Below are 16,250 nucleotides of genomic sequence, written 5' to 3' on the forward strand. Positions count from 1 at the left end.
GGGAAGCGTAAAATGGCGCTGCCCGTACGCTCTAGGTCCTTTGCAAATGTTTAATATACACGAAGCCTCACAATCAACGCCAAACCAAACCTCCTGACTGATTGCTTACGTTGTTGGTAAATGGTGAACGGACATTCGGTAAATGGGTCAAATGGTATACCCAAATAATCGTTAAGTAAGAACTCATATCCCGCTCACCTTCAACAACAAAAGTGGGTGATTGTCATTCACTACGCTGAGATGCCACAGAAGCACTGCGTGAGGTACATATACAGTGGATGTATACGCAACCTGTAAAAAGTCTTTGGCCCAAACTGCGGAAGCGAAGTAACACCAGTGAATATACAAAACGGAATGCATGAAGACAAATACGGCGCAAATTACGCAATTCAGTGATTAAAATACTTTATGCTAGAGAGAATATGCCATTAATTAGCAATTATGAGAACCGCACAGTCGGCAACTACGTGAATGTGTAAGGAGTAGTCCAGAGGCATACAGCATCAGTAGCAGCACGTGCAATCAAACGGGCACAGATCAGTGCCTCCTCCCTTCCCTGTGATTGAATTAGTATCATTAAAGAGCATTTGTTATATTCTGGTTTCAACTTACCGATGTTCAGCTCCTCGATGGTGTAGACAGGGAGATTGTCCTCGGTTCTACGACGAGCGGTGCCAGAAACGGGCACCTGAGCATACACCTCGCTCTTTCGTGATCTGCTGCTTGAGGATGACGATTCTTTGGCATCGTTTTTGGGTGCCTTGAGTGTTGTTCGATCGGGAACAGTGGTTGTAGGTTGCCCTTTCAAGGATTTGAACACATCATTTAGCTTCTTCTTCTCATTTTTGTATTCACCAGTTGATTTTGCATTGCTCTTAGCAACCTTCTTGCTCGTCGAACTGGCGTCAGCAGCGCGCTTTTTGGCCATCCTTGCGATGCCACAAAAACAACGCCGGAATACCAACCGGACTAGCTGGAACGTATCCTCTCAGGCGTAACGCATTTTTTTAACCAAGCGCTAGTATATTACTCTTTTAGGGAACCTCATGATCACATAAATAGACATGGAGGTGTGCGCGCTATCGGGCCGGCACTAACAGACTCCAAGGCCTTCCATACACATTACTGCTCACTGCACCTGGGTCCTTGAAGATGCTGCCACGATGGTCAGGCTGCTCTTCTGGATGTCCTTAAACCAGGAGTATAATGAACTCATCGAACCGGAATTGGAATCTCTCGCCGAACTGCACGGAATAACGCCAGAACAGTTCAAGCTCAGTCACTACAGGGATGAAAACGGGGATTCGGAACCAGTCGTTGAAGACAATGAGTACAACCTGAAGTTCAACGACTACTACACCGCTCTCGTACGGGGAGAAGAGATCGATGACAAGAGGATCCGGAAAAGTCAGCAGAATGTTTTCTACTACGCAACCGTTCCCTCAGAGGAACATGCTATCGCAATGTTTGATCGGTCCATACAACTTAAGGCTATCATCGATGTGAGTCAGTAGAAAGTTGTGCTAATTCGCGCAGGTCTGGACTGAGGGGCAAAGATACTCGAACATACTGCAAAACATAAGAACGCAACACCAACACAACGTAGAGCAGACGCTGGTTGGTAAAAGCTGGTGCGTCAAATACAATTGCTTCAATGCGAAAAACGACACGGACAAGTTGGTGGCAATCCTGGAGGAAATGACCGAGGTGTTCGAACGCGCCGGAAAAGTTGACATAAAGAATCCGGAAACAAAAATCGCCATAATAGAGGTAAGTAGCGCAAATACATCTCGTTTCAACGTTTTTTTAAAACACCTAATTGTCGGTATTTGTTCGAAATTGCTGCTTGCAACCCGCAGTATCGTCTCTAAAAGGCCTTAATGCGTTGTATGATATGTCAATCACAAGGAGGTTCATGAGATAAAAACGCGTATATGAAACTAACGTTTTCTCAGAATTATTTCGACGACAAATCGAGAAACCTCAGAACCATTTACTTTGGGCGCTATCTGCGTGACCGCAGCGACATCGGATACTGGTGGGACCACTATGCGTTATCGAAACGACCAATACTGGCTCCGACAACTTTGGAAAACATGCTCGCGTTCATAATGGCCAATTTGGTAAGTCACAGGAAACGCGAATAGTTTAGTTGCGTGGCGTCAGTGTACTAGTTGGGGTTAAGTGATAATGGTGATGCGGTGCAACGGCATATTTGGCCACAAGTGTGGAGCACTTTTTCTATACGAAAGTGTTATGAATCAGTGACATAACGTATAGGCTCTAGTCAAGAAAGGATCCGTTGTGCTGGATCCATTCGCAGGGTCTGCGGGTTCATTGATAACGGCGTCGCACTTTGGGTGAGAGGTGGAATGGCTGGCAAACACATAGATACTATAGAGCTGTGTGTTTCGGGAGTGATATTGATATGCGCATACTCAAGGGCTGGGGAGTAGCGCACCATAATCGCAATCTACCCCAATCAGGTAAGGCATTGTCAAACATGCACACAGACACAGCAGACCTGCCCACACACATATACACCAATTTCAAGTTCTACGGCCTCACCACGGCGGAAATGCTGCGATTTGACAACCGGTATACGGTAAGTATAACGCATAAGCGAGGCTTCGCGGCGAGCGCCGTCCCTGGTGAATGTTAAACGGACATTTGCCGGCGATTGCTGCCCGAACGAATATTATATGCGACACCTGAAGCTCTATTCTTTATCGTATTCAGGTGTGGAGATCCATGGGAGCGTTGCAGAATTGCCGAAAGGAATGGGTGGATGCCATAATCACAGACCCGCCTTACGGTTAGGAGGCCAACAGTCCGACATTAATGCTTGTGTAGGGATACGTGCCAGCGCCAAACATCGCAGGCTACTTCATGACGGGACTGGAAACGAAGCTGTGCATTGCCTAATAGGCACACTGCTAGACCTTGCGGAGTCCATGCTGGTCCCAGGTGGCAGACTGGTCTTCCTCCTGCCAACTAAAAACGACAGGTGGGAGGTACAGGCGAAGACATATTGTTCGCACAGACTCACGGACGCGCTACACGTTATCAAGCGAGACAAACTGCTTGTGAAGCATTTGGGCCTGCAGTCTCTAACTGGAGGTGAGCGACACGTGTAGGCAACGGCCGATGTTTATGCAGGTGCTTCTAGGTTTATAGTGGTCCTCGAGAAAGCTCCAACGCCAATTTCATCTACCGAGGTGGAATTTAAAAATTAATTTAAAATGCTTTGTTTAAAATTGTATGGTGCTACGTTGCTAAGTTTTGCCACGTGCCTATTTTCACGTCTACTGGACTAGCCCCGCACTACACTGTAGACTATATCCCCCTCTGTGTTGTTGCCATGCGATGGCATCCATCTTGCCTTGGCGGGTGCCACTCACAGAGTGGTAACATGTGGGTTTTGTGTTCCTAATCACATAGTAGATCAATTTAAAATTTGTCTGTGACCGCAGTTCCCTCTCTTAATCCCCTTTCCCTTCCTCCTATTGAAGTTAGCCGTCTCCAAGACGTTCTCTTCATAGGAGTTTCCTATTTCCACGACGGTGACTGTGATCCTCAACCATCCAGATGGCCTATCAGACATTTCCACCGTATGCCGAGGTCATCGGGCCGACTCAGACTCTTGCATTCCAGTCATTTTCATGGTGTCATAATACGTCCACTACACTATCCACTACGTTTAGTGGTAGGTAAAACGATTAGCAATTTACAAAATGGCCAGGCGATAGGACGTATAAGTCAAAGTAGTGCAACGGTAGGTCCTTTGGTTTTAAGACGAGATGAGACAGTATCCCACTACAGTGGAATAGCATCGCCCAAATCCGCCAATGTGGGCACACCCGGATAATAAATATTGCCCGATCCTAGTGTATTACCTTATTTGGCGGACTTCTTACCCTTCTTGTAATTCCAGGCATTCACCAAACCCATGTCAACGTCAACCCCTGGTATTCCGTATACTTCCCTGTTGGCCATGTAGAATTTGCGAGTCTTTACAGGCTCTGCAGCTTGTGTGTTGGCCTGTCCATAGAAAGCCCAGAATCCTGCGATGTCGTAGACCTTGTCTAATACATATGGATAAACATCACCCGTAGAATCGCGTATAGCCGAACTGCTCACAGTACCGCGACACCCATGACCGTCGTAACCCACGGCTTTCAATACATCTCCCAAAGCCCTCTCCGCGTAAGATTCCGGCCCATTTTCAATGGCAGTTCGTGCGGAATCCCATACAGAACGTAGACCAGCGTACAACATTGGCGCGATTCCCACGAGGACCAATGCGCATTCCCTTGGGTCCTTCGCGCATGATGCATCCCATGTTGCTTCGGAAGTGTAGGCAGACTTGTACAGGCTGGGGATTTTGACACCTTCCAATAACTTCTCATATGCATCCACTATGTCAGTAACGTTCTTAATCATGTCTGTACGTTCGATACCCGCGGTTTGTATGATGTTCTCATAATCGCTATGGTAATTAGCAGTTTGACGCTTCAACCACACATCGTGGGTTTTATCCATATTCCCATTGAATTTCTCCAGCATGTCTTTTACGTACCACAGGCCTTGTAACCTCGGCTTCTCCAGAAATTCCTTGGTAATAAGTTTAACTGCTTCGAGGGCGGGTATTTCCGTGTAGCCAACAGGTCGTTTGACAAGAAACTTGTGAACTGCCTCACCCAGAGCTGCCAAGTTCTTTTCAGCGTCAGTCCCCTTCAGGGCCACCAACCAGTCAACAGCCTCCTTGAGGTTGTGAGGGGCCTCAGTCAACGAAGTGTACGCCATCTTGCAATGATTCGTAAGGATGGACAATTGCTATGGAGGTGTGACAACCGCGGTCAACTCACAGACTCCTTTGCGACCAATCGCGTGTATAATATGCAGCCTTAACTCTAGCTGCGCTAAAAATCTTTGAAAACAGTCTAGTGGCGTCTCCTTCTAAGAGACGTGCGTTTAGTTTAGATATATAAGGCTATGTGTACGCCGAATATGCGTCGTAGAGGGGTGCTTCGGCGACAAAGCTGCTGCCGTAACTAGATCTATACCAATGGGCTGGCATGCAGTACCCGCAACGCATGTTGTTTTCGTATTCAAGTTTCAAATTGGAAACGCACACACTTAATATATTTGCATAGACTCATCTATGCTTATAAAGTTACTAGGATATGCGTGAGGTTCGTTAGAAGTCCTACGCCCTCCACCGGCTAACACATGGGGTGGTGCCCAAGACGGACGGATATTAGGCGTTCACATATCCCACAGCCACCCTATGATTACGAGGGGCTGTAAATTACTACATGTTTAGATACGCACCAGTTATATTCTTACGTGAACGACCAACTCATCGTCGCCGGAAGCTGAGAAAATGCCATGATACTATCTCATCTGTGCGTCTCAGCGTTCCTTTACAATACAGGCAACAGCAATCGCTTACCACACTCCAGCAAAATGCCATGCTCACACGGAAAGACAAACCAACATAGGTGGCTGCATGCGCACCGACTACAGATTACTCCGTACAATTGACGGTAGATTTACCACATCTGAGCTTCTTGTTACTTGCCTAACAGTTTTCAGTCTGTATGGTCGGCGGGACGATGCCCTTGGTGGTCAGACAGCGGCAGTCCAGCGGCGTCGTCCGGCTCAGCGTTTCGCCGTGTCCTACGAGTTCGCTGTTGAACTTCAGTGTGACGATATGATTATTGTGCAATGCCATCAGCGACGCAGATGTAGCATACTACACCAACAGCGTGAGACGTCCCTCGGTAAAAGCGCAAATCGGCTTATGCCAAGAGTAGTCGCATATATGACACGGTAAAAAACCCAGAGGTGTTACGATACCAATTTCCGTTCATACGGCTCACTGCCAGAAGATTCCATATCTGGAAAAATGCAATTTGTGCTCTAAGCTACGTTGCGCACGGCATACCTGAAAAGCAGTCGAAAAGAATCACATTCCGCCGTTGTGTATGCAGGTTTAGATATTACAATGACATTACAAGCGTCTGTACCACATTAGTTTCCGATGTGCTGCGATAAATCAGTTCAGTCGATGAGTGGAGTGAACTGCTCTGGATGGGAGACCAGCTCGTCGAGACATGTGCACTTGTTAAGCACAAAGGTTACTGCCACCCAGTAGCAGTAGATGTTGAACAGGAGCGCCATTGTTGTAAGCCCTGCAGCCGCCATTTTGAGGGGTCGTTTTTGAATTTTGTAGATGGCGACAACCTCCGAGATGCCTTCTGGTGTGAGATCGTGTGTTTCCGGCGGCAGTTCCTCTTTTGAAACCTCTTCCGCCTCACCCTCAGTCTCTCCCAGGTGTGGCACAAGCGGCAAACGATCGTAGAATGATTCCATCTTGGCGTCTTCGGCGTTTGGCTCTTTCGCGGGTTCTACCGAATCGGCGACTTCTGCTTGCGCAGGTAAACTATCAGCGGTGACTTCATTTTCCTTAGTAGGTGCTGCCAGCGCTTTAGGTACGTGAACATTGGCATTATCTCTCCCACGTTTGGGCGCAGTAGTCGTTGTCGCGTTTCTGTTGGCTTCAAGATCACGCAGGTCTGAGTCAACAGTTGCCCCTTCTGCATTATTAGTCGCAACTGCAGCTGGAGTTGCTACATCACTGCGCCCACTCTCATCCACAACGTGTTGACGTTGTTGCTTTGCAGGCGAAATCTCCTGTTGTCTGTCTAAGTCAGGCGAACGCAGAGGCGCAATGTCGACGTCGGTGGGCAGTGCATTGTGTCCATCGTTCCTGAGCTTGGAGTCATCATCGGGATTTATTTCTAGGTCATCGTCTCCTTGTGTTGAAAAATCATCTTCACCCAAATCTAACGGCATATCACGTTGCCTGAGGAATACGTGCGGCTTCATTCCTCCCGCTCTGAGGAAAGCTGCAGACCTCAAGGCTCCGAAGTCGGACACATCTCTTATTTGCGGCGCCTTCGGCAGCAAATGGACGAGTTCAGCCATGTCCAGCACGGTAAGAAAGACGAGCGTCAGTGATATGAAGTAGAATACCAGATAGACGCACTCTATGACCATGCTCCTTTTGAGTGCTCCTAGGAAGCCGAGTACGGCCGAGATCGCATTGACGCCGAACAGGAGCCACGCAAGCTTGGTAAGGCTGGGGTGCAGGTAGTGTATGACGCTGTACAACGACACTCCCAGCAGGAATTGTTGAATTGCGATGAAGAAGAGTCCCTGAATGGAGTTTAGCCAGCGTTTTCGCGGCATGTGCATGTCCAAGAACCGTTAAAGATAGACACAAAATGCACTATTTACACTCGCAAAGTAGCACAACACCCAGCGAAACGCGACTAAGCGACAAATACATTGAAACGAGTGAACACCGTACACGTCGGCATGTAACGTCACCCTCTTCGTGGACGACTTTTAACTTGCTAGTCCATACAAAAAACAGCACAAACGAACATGCCTTCATCTCACAACGCGTATACGGCGAATCTTTCACCGATAGTCGCAAAGACAGGTGGTCGTAAATTTGACCAAACTGGCACTTTCGTTGCGTTCACGGATGTACACACACAAATGTGTGAAAAGCTCACACATCGGTTCATCGGCTTGCAATACGTATAAACACTACCTACATTGCGTATGCTCAGCGTGCCCATAAAATTCTTCGCCTTGAGGTTGTTGGCGATGTTGATTCCAACGTCGACCATCGTGTCTACTGAAGCCAGAGTCCGAAAACTTGGCGTTCCACAAGTGCTTGCCAATTAACAATACACGCCCCTTCACATACAGCCTCTGTTACAACTATAATCCAACGTATTGTACAAATGTGTGGGCCTTTATTGGATACACACTGGGCTCGGATGTCGTTTTACCACGCGTAATGGGCATGTGTGTGGGGACTGCGTTGTCACGCTTCCGTTCAAAACACGCGTATTAGTACCCTCCTCTGACTCCTATTTCGCTGCATAAGCGCCTCTGGCCGTATGTGTGTCGCCAAAGTGTGCATTCTATCGCGTCTATGCCGCGATGTCGTTAACGGAGCCGTGAGATCCCCTGCAGCCATACGCCAGCATATTCACCTCCTCGCATTTAAAACAGCACGAACACAACTTCCAAAATAACCACAACAGCCTTTGTGGTTTACCAAGCCGCCAAACGGATCATTCCCGTAAAGCGGTCTGCGCACTTGCCCCTCGGTGTCGTTGTACGGCGCCACCGTCGAAGCAGTCGTTATTCGTTGGGGTATTTCTACTCATTTTAATGGTAACACGTATACTGTTTAGTTCTGCGCTGTAATATCAAAACCCGGTACGCCCAGGCAGATCGGTTGACCTATGAGATGTATACGCGACTCATAACGGGTGTATTTGGACTCTGCTTCATTCGCCACACACCGCTACTCCACATTTCACAGCTCATCCTCTTTTCCCGCGCCTTCACGACTTCGTGCGGAACGAGACACGCGACCCTTGTTGGCAAAGTCAACCGTCGTGCCTTCAGCTCCGGCAACATGTTCAACGACATCCTCAAGGTTAGTCAGCACCTTTTTGGCGAGTATAATCCGTATGCTACCGTAATTGCTGTTATGGCTTCCATTGTCGCCACTTCTTCGTCGTCGCTACATACGTGCCGCCCATATTGCTCACCCGTTTGTAGAAACCTTGCGCCGAAGTGGTTCCCGTCCCAGTCTTTTCGGACAACTACGCCTATCTGCTGGTCGAGCACGGGACGACGAATGCGTTCTGCGTGGATCCCGCGGAGCCGCGTACCGTGCTGCAGGCCGCCGGCGAGCGGCAATTGACGCTGACTGCCGCGCTGTGCACGCACAAGCATTATGACCACAGCGGCGGCAACACCGAAATACAGCGTTTGGTACCTGGCATAACCGTGTACGGGTCGTCTTACGAGGCGGTGCCCGGCGTGACGCACGGCCTGATGGACGGTGAGGTGATCCGCCTTGGCTCGCTTGAGGTGAAGGGTGTCCGTGCCGCCTGCCACACCGTAGGCCACATGATGTATTACGTCTCCAACCCTTCCGACCCCTCCACTCAGCCGATCATGTTCACTGGCGACACGGTGTTCATTGCCGGGTGCGGCCGTTTCTTCGAGGGCTCCGCTGCGAACATGCTAGACATCATGAACAAGCTGCGCGCATACCCCAAGGAGACCTTGATCTACTGCGGCCACGAGTACACGGTGAAGAACTTGCAATTCGCCAAGACTGTGGATCCATCCGCTGCCGTGCTGCGGAAGTTGGAGTGGGCTGAACGCGTCAGGGCCCAGGGTATGCCCACCGTGCCGTCAACGTTAGGCGAGGTAAGTGGCCATGGCCACACGTTGGTTGCGATACCACCTTAGCAACGTGCTTATTTCGCTGCAGGAACTGGAATACAACCCATTCATGCGTTCGTCTGAACTGATGGGCACCGTCGGCGAGTCGACGGAGGAGGGCGCCATGCGCAAATTGCGCAGCATGAAGGACCGCTTCTAACATCAGAGCATCAAATTGCTCCTGTATTTGCCAGTCACCACTTTGACGCAGTGCACACAAGCGTGTCGTCCCACGCATATGCGACGTACGATCGCCCGGTGCCGCCAGCGCACTGTAAGGGCATTAACTAGACACGGGAACATGAATTTAGGTAACGACGCATCCCAACACGCTGATCACTACACGTTTTGAGACTTCAGTGCCTGATAGCTTGAAGCCAAGTTCGTTTCATATGTAAACCGAGGTCCACCAGAGTGCAACGCCCAGAGCGAACGGCCTCACAGCAAAACGGCGCTTCCCAGCTGGCGGACCAACACGTAAACAGCACAGCACAGCCCACACACACCGCTACAGCAAAACCAACAACCCGCCAGGACCGGCGGTACCCGCCCGGCTGAGGCAGCTTCTGGGCTGCTCGCTGGAATCACGGCGGCCACCCCGTCGGGCGGCTCCAATCGGACGAATTCACGTATGGGTTAAGGACGATTACGCGCAGTTCACTTCTTCTTGGCGGCAACGACCAACTTTTTGATGTGGCCCGGGATCGAGGCCTCGATTTTGTTGGCCTTGGCCTGGTTGGGCACGGAGAGGGTGTAGAGGTACTTGGAGCAGCGCACCTTGAACTTGGTGAGCTGGACTCCGCCCTTGCGCGTCTTCCTGTATACGGTGACGGAGGTGGCGTCGGGGCGCTTGAGTACGGCGAGGTAGTCCCTGAGGTCTTTGAGGGCGCGCGGCATCTTGTCGGTCTGCGGCGCGTGAAGGGGCAGGCAGCGTGGCTCAAGCTCACCTATGATTAGTTTATTTCCGATGGTGATACTAATCGCGGTTGCGAATGATGTGAGCGGGCCAAAAACCAGGGCTTTGGCCCGTTGGCCGGCACAACCCCACCAGCTCACGACAGCTAAAGGATGAACTTTTATTGTTTAAATGGCATGTTTACAGAGTGCTCAGAACTCAAAACTCCTCATCGGCAATTTCCTTGGATGAAACTGCGAATGGTTTGTGAAATGGTTTCATCACGGCACTCGGCGAACTAAGGGAGCGCCTTCTCCGATAGCCAGCAGCCTACGGCCGCTACCTCACTTTTAGTACACGGAACATAACACCTGCGGATGCACGGTACACCTTTGGCGCGTCCGGACAGCAGTGATTTGTCTTGCACATTCAGTCGAACAAGGAGAATCCCATATCGTCCTCTTCCTCTTCCTCCTCGGCTGCGGGCGCAGCTGCGGCCTCCTGGGTGGCGGCAGCAGCAGCCACAGGGGCTGCAGCAACGGCGGCGAATAGCTCCGGGTTGTCCAACCTGTCCTTGATGCCCTGCATCTCCTTGAAGCAGATGTCCGTCTCGAGGGCCAACGACACACAGTTCTTGAAGGCGCCGAGCAACGAGTGGTTGATGGACATGGCGGTGGGGAAACCGAGGGCCAGTGACATGGCGTTCACGTTGCTGACACCGGCCTTGACCACCTCGAGGATGTCTTCCTCCGTGATGTCGAGGGCCTTGGCCTCAACCAAGTGTCCGTTGTCGTAGAACTTTTCGATCTTGAGACCGTACGAGAAGGGCTTCATGTTAAGCTTCTGAAGAAGCGTGGCACTGGAGGCCGTGACCCTGTCGTTTTCCTTGATGAGGTGGACGTCATTTTGAATTTCGATCTGACCCTTGACGATCTTGGTGGAGATACCCAAGGCCTGGAAGAAGGAGGTCTGCGAGGGGTCCATACCAGTGGAACCAGCCGAGATGAAAACGTCACAGGGAGCGATAACACCCTGCCTGGCGGGGGCTGGGACCCTGTTTTCCAGAATGATCTTCCTGATCTCGAGGGGGTCGGTCATACAGAAGACGAAACCGACGTTCAACTTGATGCATGACAGCAGCTTAGCCATGTCCTCAGAGTCCGGGAAGCTGGTGTTGAGCACCATGCGAATCATGGTGTTCTTTCCCATAAGAATTTCCGCCTTGCCACGGAGTGAGTGGCGCACGTTGGCCATCTGCCTGGATCCCACATGATCGACACTGACGATAAGTATCTGTGGGTAGGTCTTGACCAGGTGCGTCAGGCGCTCGAAGTAGGCCTTCTTTTTCTCCTGCTTGCTCATGCCAGCCATCCTGCCTGTCGCACTATTAGTGTGGTCGCCGGAATACGGTACGCAAACACGCAGCCCAAGGGAACAGCGAGCAACGCAACGAATATTTTGAGTAACAAAAATTGCGGAAAGCACCAAACTCGTACGAAACCAGTACACAGGGGCCTTGCGGCCGGAACCACGCCCAGAAGGCCTAGGACCCAACAAAGTCCAGCCGCCCTCAGGCACACCTAACACGAGGCACAATTAACCACACATGGATACACAAATGCTAGCGGCCCAATTTGAGCGCCGCGGCCGGTACGGTGGTCCCGCCGAGTCCGTGTTCCACGACGTGAACGTGCCCGTGGCCACATAACCAAGCTGCCTTCGCTAGCGGGACCTACCACTGTTTATCCTTGACCGATAGAGCTAGCCTGACGCTAGTAATTATGTATACGAAATGGACTGTGGTTGAGCAGCTCCGTCAAAGGTGGGCGGCATCGGCCTTGATGGGGCGGAGGTTCCGCGTCGGCCATGGCTCATCAGAGGGTGAGCGCTGCAGAGCCCATTAGACCCGAATCTTCGCCGTCGCAACAAAACAGCCAAATATACTACGAGCTATTGCCACAATATTTTTTTGTTTACACATCGACGTTTCCGCTGCGTGAGACGTGCTCCTGGCGTCGCCGGTTCGCGCTGTTGTGTGCTTGCCATGGTAAACCTCGGCTACCGAGCTTACTCGTTGTAGCAGGTTACACATACAGTTGCCTAGCACCGGATTCCCATATATGCGCGCGATACGCGTCGCGTCGCAGAGATAGCGTCAAACTGTCTTGGCGCGTACCATCCGGCCGTCGTCGCCCTAATATCCCCGCTCAGCAGTTGTGCAGCGCTTTTAGTAGCGGATGAACTTTGTGCCGTTATTGTTGATGTCTTAATAAAATTGCAAACTGCACGACTCGTTACAGCATGACCAATAACGCACGCGTTCTACCGAACGAAACTGAGCCACGATTATGCCACTAGTATCATAAGAACGATTTAAAGCCACGCCATGGTCGTTATTTTGCGACCACATGCGCAATAGTTCGCAGCACGGCTACGGAATCGTTGGCAGGGGCGGTTCCACTGTCGTGCCGTGAGATGGCATTTTAACTCCAATGTGTTGATGTGCTGAGCAACATTACGCATTATAGTTCAATGTAGATTAGGAAATTAAGCTCCAGCATTAGACTGCGCAAATGGAGGACAGCAGTGCTACTATGTCTACAGAAGAAAAGTACAAGGAGCTTAAGCGGAAGTATGGTAGGTCGCTGCGCCTTTTGACAATTTTTACTGCATAGTGCAATGCGATAAGGTCCGATGTGTGCGTGAACTGATGTTTGAAAGCTTCAGCAGTTCTGCATTTCCGTAGCACATCTCGGACAGTACACATTGAATGGTTAAGGACTCCGGTTCTTTTGTATTATGTGCAAATGCCTCCATACATCGTATTTGGTGCAATGTGGCACGTTTTGCACGAATCATGAATGATTTGCTGTTTTCTTCATGAGATGGCAACGGGCCCGGGTAACTGCTATGTATGATATTTGCCGCAACACCGCTTTATTCAACGCGCAGTCACGCTTAAGGACGCCGTGAAGCAGTTGCACGATGACTACGAACGCGTGAAGGAGGAGTTGGTTGCGAAGACGGACGCATGCGAATGTTTGGAGGAGCAGAACCAGAACCTCAAGAAGGCGTACGACGAGCTGACAGATGAGGTGAGCAACATAAAGTCGCGCGAGCCGGCCAAATCGGCGCCTTTTAAGTGGGAAAATGCGCTGACCCTAATAAAAAAGGGCGCCCAAGCCGCGTCCAACGGCTCATCCGAGGATGTGTCGCTGCTGCACAGCGAGATCGGCTCGCTCAAGACGCAGCTCGAGGCCGCCGCTCACGAGAAAGGTGAGTTAAGGCATTGATGCCTATCACAATCTTGCTGCAGAAGAGCTTCTGAAGGAGCAGAATGCGTTGCGCACGGAAAAGGACAGCCAGAGCTTCGAATACAGCGCCGCCGTGGCCAAACTTAAAGAGCGCATATTCGCGTTGGAGGGCATCCTCAAGGAACTCCAGGAGTCGCTCACGACCAGCGAGTCCAAGTCGTCCAACTACGCCACCGAGATAGCTGAACTTAAGTCCACCGTCGCTTCGCGCAACAGCAAGCTGGAGAAGTTGGAGGATACTCTGGGCAGCGAGCGTAAATTTCTGCACCGCTACGTAAACCTGCTGGAGAGCCGGTTGCGATCCAAGGTGACCTACGACATACGTCGTTTGCCGCTGGTAAACACGTTCAACATCTACCACCACCAGCATCTGCACAACTGGAGCCTTGTGCGCCACGCCGTGGACGACATGTCGGTCAGCCTACTTCTCTCTTTGAAGGGCCTTTTTGGCGCATGGAAGTCTGCAATGCGCTTCATTCGCGGTTCCGATGTGGTCACTGAGAGTGTGCTTCAACGATCGCCTCCGCGTGGCGCCGTGGACACCGTGAACGCCGCGAAGTCATCTGCATCACAGTCACCTAACCCTTCTTTGCCAAATCCAGGCCATTCAGGTGACGGTGAGGCGGTGAATTCTAGTGCCGAAGTCGCGGGGGAATCGCCAGAGGCTGTTGAATTGGAAGCGACGGATAATATCGCTAGTGTTGATCAGCCTAGTTCATCAAATGAAGGGCATCTACCTGCCACCGATGGTTTGTTCCCGTTCGCTTTGCACGACGGAGACAACAACAAACATATTTGGCTGGCCATGGAGTCGTATCGCCAGATGTCAGTGGCAACTATTTCAGATCTCGTTTTGAGCATTGACCGGCTACTCGAGGGCGAGCACCTTCCAGCCGCAGCTTTTAGGAGGTCCGTCCGGCTTGTAAGAACCCTGTCACGGAACCTGCGGCTTTACTTGTGCCTGGAGGAATACCTATCTCCTTACGAAGACGTCGAGGCTGTTGTTATGGGCCCGCGGCGTGTGAGGCAAGGCACAGTTGTTTTCATTCGTTGCCTCCGTGAGCTGTGCAACGCTGTTTCCAGGCTGTTCACGATTTACGGATGCGCCCTGTCTCGTGTTGACGAGATTTCGAAGGAGGAGTTGTCGGAATTGGCCAATATCCTGTCTGCGGAGGTTGGGGAACCTGCATCTTCCGACTTGGCCAGGGCGAGGGCCCCCTCCGATGCAATTGGCGCCACTACACGCAACCTGGATTCCGATGCCGCCCACAGCTTACACAATGACACCGGAATTGCCGATGACAATGTTTTGGAACCGGGATCTGACGACGCATCGATTTTGGGTGGCGTGAACTCCTCTGAACGTCTTCGCTCGCTGACCGATGAACTGTCATCAAGTCGGCCTTTACGTTCGTTGGAACGCCGCGTATTTTCGGGTCTGAAAGACGTGGTTGGCATAGTGTCTCTTTTCAAGTCGGTTATGTCGCACCGCTTGTGCTACCCCAAAATGTTGGACGGGTTCTTCTTTCCACTCAGCGGCGGCTCGCCTGAGATGATCGACCTGGGATCTGCCATTGCGGACTTCGAGACGCACATAGCCCGCGTCACTGAGCACATAGTCTCGCTTCGTTTGCATGGCGCGCTGCAAATGAGACGTAATAGCGTCTGCTGTCCCCGGGCGGAGCTCACGTCGGCCCTTACGTCGGAGGCCATCACGGGGAAATCGTCCACCACGTCAAAGCACGTTGTGCCTCTATTTGTGGGCGCCGTTAACGCCCAGCTGCTGTCCTCGCCTAACCGTGTCTGCATATCAACGGTATCCGACCGTATCAGGATGGCCGAAGAGGAGCGTCGTGAGATGAGCACGTGCAACGAACGCCTGAGTGCGATGAACGAGGAGCTGATGGCTGCGCGGGCTCGTTGCGACGCGTTGGAATCCCGATTAGCCGAGTCGTACGGGTTATCGCTTAAGGAGGAGCGCTTGGTCTCCGAGTTCGAAAGGCTGTTCTCCAGGTACCACTACCATGATAAGCAGCTGTCCATGGGCGGCTTTGCCGCGCACAGCCATCACAGCGACCTGTTAACTGAGTTGCACGCGCTGCGCGAAGACAGTGGCCAGAAGATGAAGAAGCTGGCGGTGTACGTGCGCCACCTGGTGAAGTCAGTCGAGCAGCTGGAAGACTCTAACCGCCAGCTCCGCCGTGCTTTGAGCCTTCATGCTGAACAGTATGCGGAGTCCAAGGCTGCCGCTGAATCGGTCCACCTGAACTACAACGAGCAGATCGCTTTGATGAGCGAGCATATAAGCGAGCTGAACAACAGCATAGTGCAGGCGGAGTACCGTGTATCGGAGCTATCTGGTGCGATGATTACATGCCCAGCGTGCCGCTCAAAGTGCTCTTTAGGTGCGTTGTTACATTTAGAAGCTTTATTTGCTTTTCAGGTGACGTGGTCAGCAACAACCACCGGGGAGGGTGCGTGTCCTGCTCGCACCGCCTAGTAGAAAGACCGGCGTAAATGCTGGCCTTACCGGTAAAAACGTGAAACATGGTCATATGCCCCATTTAACGCACATTATAACGTCTACAGTTGTATTTTGCTCCACAATATGCGCCCCCGCCGTTACTAAGATGCCTTGCCGTGCACGCACTGCGGTCCCCGTGTAATGGCAGCTGACAGTGATACCGACTTGGTCTTTAACTTACTTCTGA

The 16,250-nt window shown here is 51.3% G+C and overlaps 8 protein-coding genes across 8 annotated transcripts; 3 read left to right on the forward strand and 5 right to left on the reverse strand.

Annotated features, from left to right (window-relative positions):
* Positions 1 to 463: 463 nt before the first annotated feature.
* BBBOND_0210460 (hypothetical protein, conserved) lies at positions 464 to 928 on the reverse strand (the record flags this gene model as incomplete). Its single annotated transcript, XM_012912625.1, has 1 exon — positions 464 to 928. One exon carries the CDS (start codon positions 926 to 928, stop codon positions 464 to 466), a length of 465 nt encoding a protein of 154 aa, XP_012768079.1.
* Positions 929 to 1,163: 235 nt separating this feature from the next.
* On the forward strand, positions 1,164 to 3,236 carry BBBOND_0210470 (RNA methylase, putative; the record flags this gene model as incomplete). The annotated part of the gene is made up of 8 exons (XM_012912626.1): positions 1,164 to 1,502; positions 1,537 to 1,770; positions 1,956 to 2,123; positions 2,281 to 2,360; positions 2,401 to 2,605; positions 2,740 to 2,815; positions 2,854 to 3,120; positions 3,160 to 3,236. The coding sequence occupies 8 exons, from the start codon at positions 1,164 to 1,166 to the stop codon at positions 3,234 to 3,236; spliced, it is 1,446 nt and encodes a 481-aa protein (XP_012768080.1).
* A 661-nt stretch (positions 3,237 to 3,897) lies between these two features.
* BBBOND_0210480 (hypothetical protein) lies at positions 3,898 to 4,806 on the reverse strand (the record flags this gene model as incomplete). The annotated part of the gene is made up of 1 exon (XM_012912627.1): positions 3,898 to 4,806. One exon carries the CDS (start codon positions 4,804 to 4,806, stop codon positions 3,898 to 3,900), a length of 909 nt encoding a protein of 302 aa, XP_012768081.1.
* Positions 4,807 to 6,066: 1,260 nt separating this feature from the next.
* Positions 6,067 to 7,706, reverse strand: BBBOND_0210490 (hypothetical protein, conserved; the record flags this gene model as incomplete). Its single annotated transcript, XM_012912628.1, has 2 exons — positions 6,067 to 7,224; positions 7,632 to 7,706. 2 exons carry the CDS (start codon positions 7,704 to 7,706, stop codon positions 6,067 to 6,069), a joined length of 1,233 nt encoding a protein of 410 aa, XP_012768082.1.
* Positions 7,707 to 8,338: 632 nt separating this feature from the next.
* BBBOND_0210500 (hydroxyacylglutathione hydrolase, putative) lies at positions 8,339 to 9,490 on the forward strand (the record flags this gene model as incomplete). The annotated part of the gene is made up of 3 exons (XM_012912629.1): positions 8,339 to 8,530; positions 8,656 to 9,315; positions 9,380 to 9,490. 3 exons carry the CDS (start codon positions 8,339 to 8,341, stop codon positions 9,488 to 9,490), a joined length of 963 nt encoding a protein of 320 aa, XP_012768083.1.
* A 497-nt stretch (positions 9,491 to 9,987) lies between these two features.
* BBBOND_0210510 (ribosomal protein L38e, putative) lies at positions 9,988 to 10,227 on the reverse strand (the record flags this gene model as incomplete). The annotated part of the gene is made up of 1 exon (XM_012912630.1): positions 9,988 to 10,227. The coding sequence occupies one exon, from the start codon at positions 10,225 to 10,227 to the stop codon at positions 9,988 to 9,990; it is 240 nt and encodes a 79-aa protein (XP_012768084.1).
* A 427-nt stretch (positions 10,228 to 10,654) lies between these two features.
* BBBOND_0210520 (phosphoriboprotein P0, putative) lies at positions 10,655 to 11,596 on the reverse strand (the record flags this gene model as incomplete). The annotated part of the gene is made up of 1 exon (XM_012912631.1): positions 10,655 to 11,596. One exon carries the CDS (start codon positions 11,594 to 11,596, stop codon positions 10,655 to 10,657), a length of 942 nt encoding a protein of 313 aa, XP_012768085.1.
* A 1,202-nt stretch (positions 11,597 to 12,798) lies between these two features.
* On the forward strand, positions 12,799 to 16,039 carry BBBOND_0210530 (hypothetical protein, conserved; the record flags this gene model as incomplete). Its single annotated transcript, XM_012912632.1, has 3 exons — positions 12,799 to 12,862; positions 13,178 to 13,501; positions 13,542 to 16,039. The coding sequence occupies 3 exons, from the start codon at positions 12,799 to 12,801 to the stop codon at positions 16,037 to 16,039; spliced, it is 2,886 nt and encodes a 961-aa protein (XP_012768086.1).
* Positions 16,040 to 16,250: the final 211 nt, after the last annotated feature.

This window comes from Babesia bigemina (assembly GCF_000981445.1).
Source record: "Babesia bigemina genome assembly Bbig001, chromosome : II".
NCBI lineage: Eukaryota > Apicomplexa > Aconoidasida > Piroplasmida > Babesiidae > Babesia > Babesia bigemina.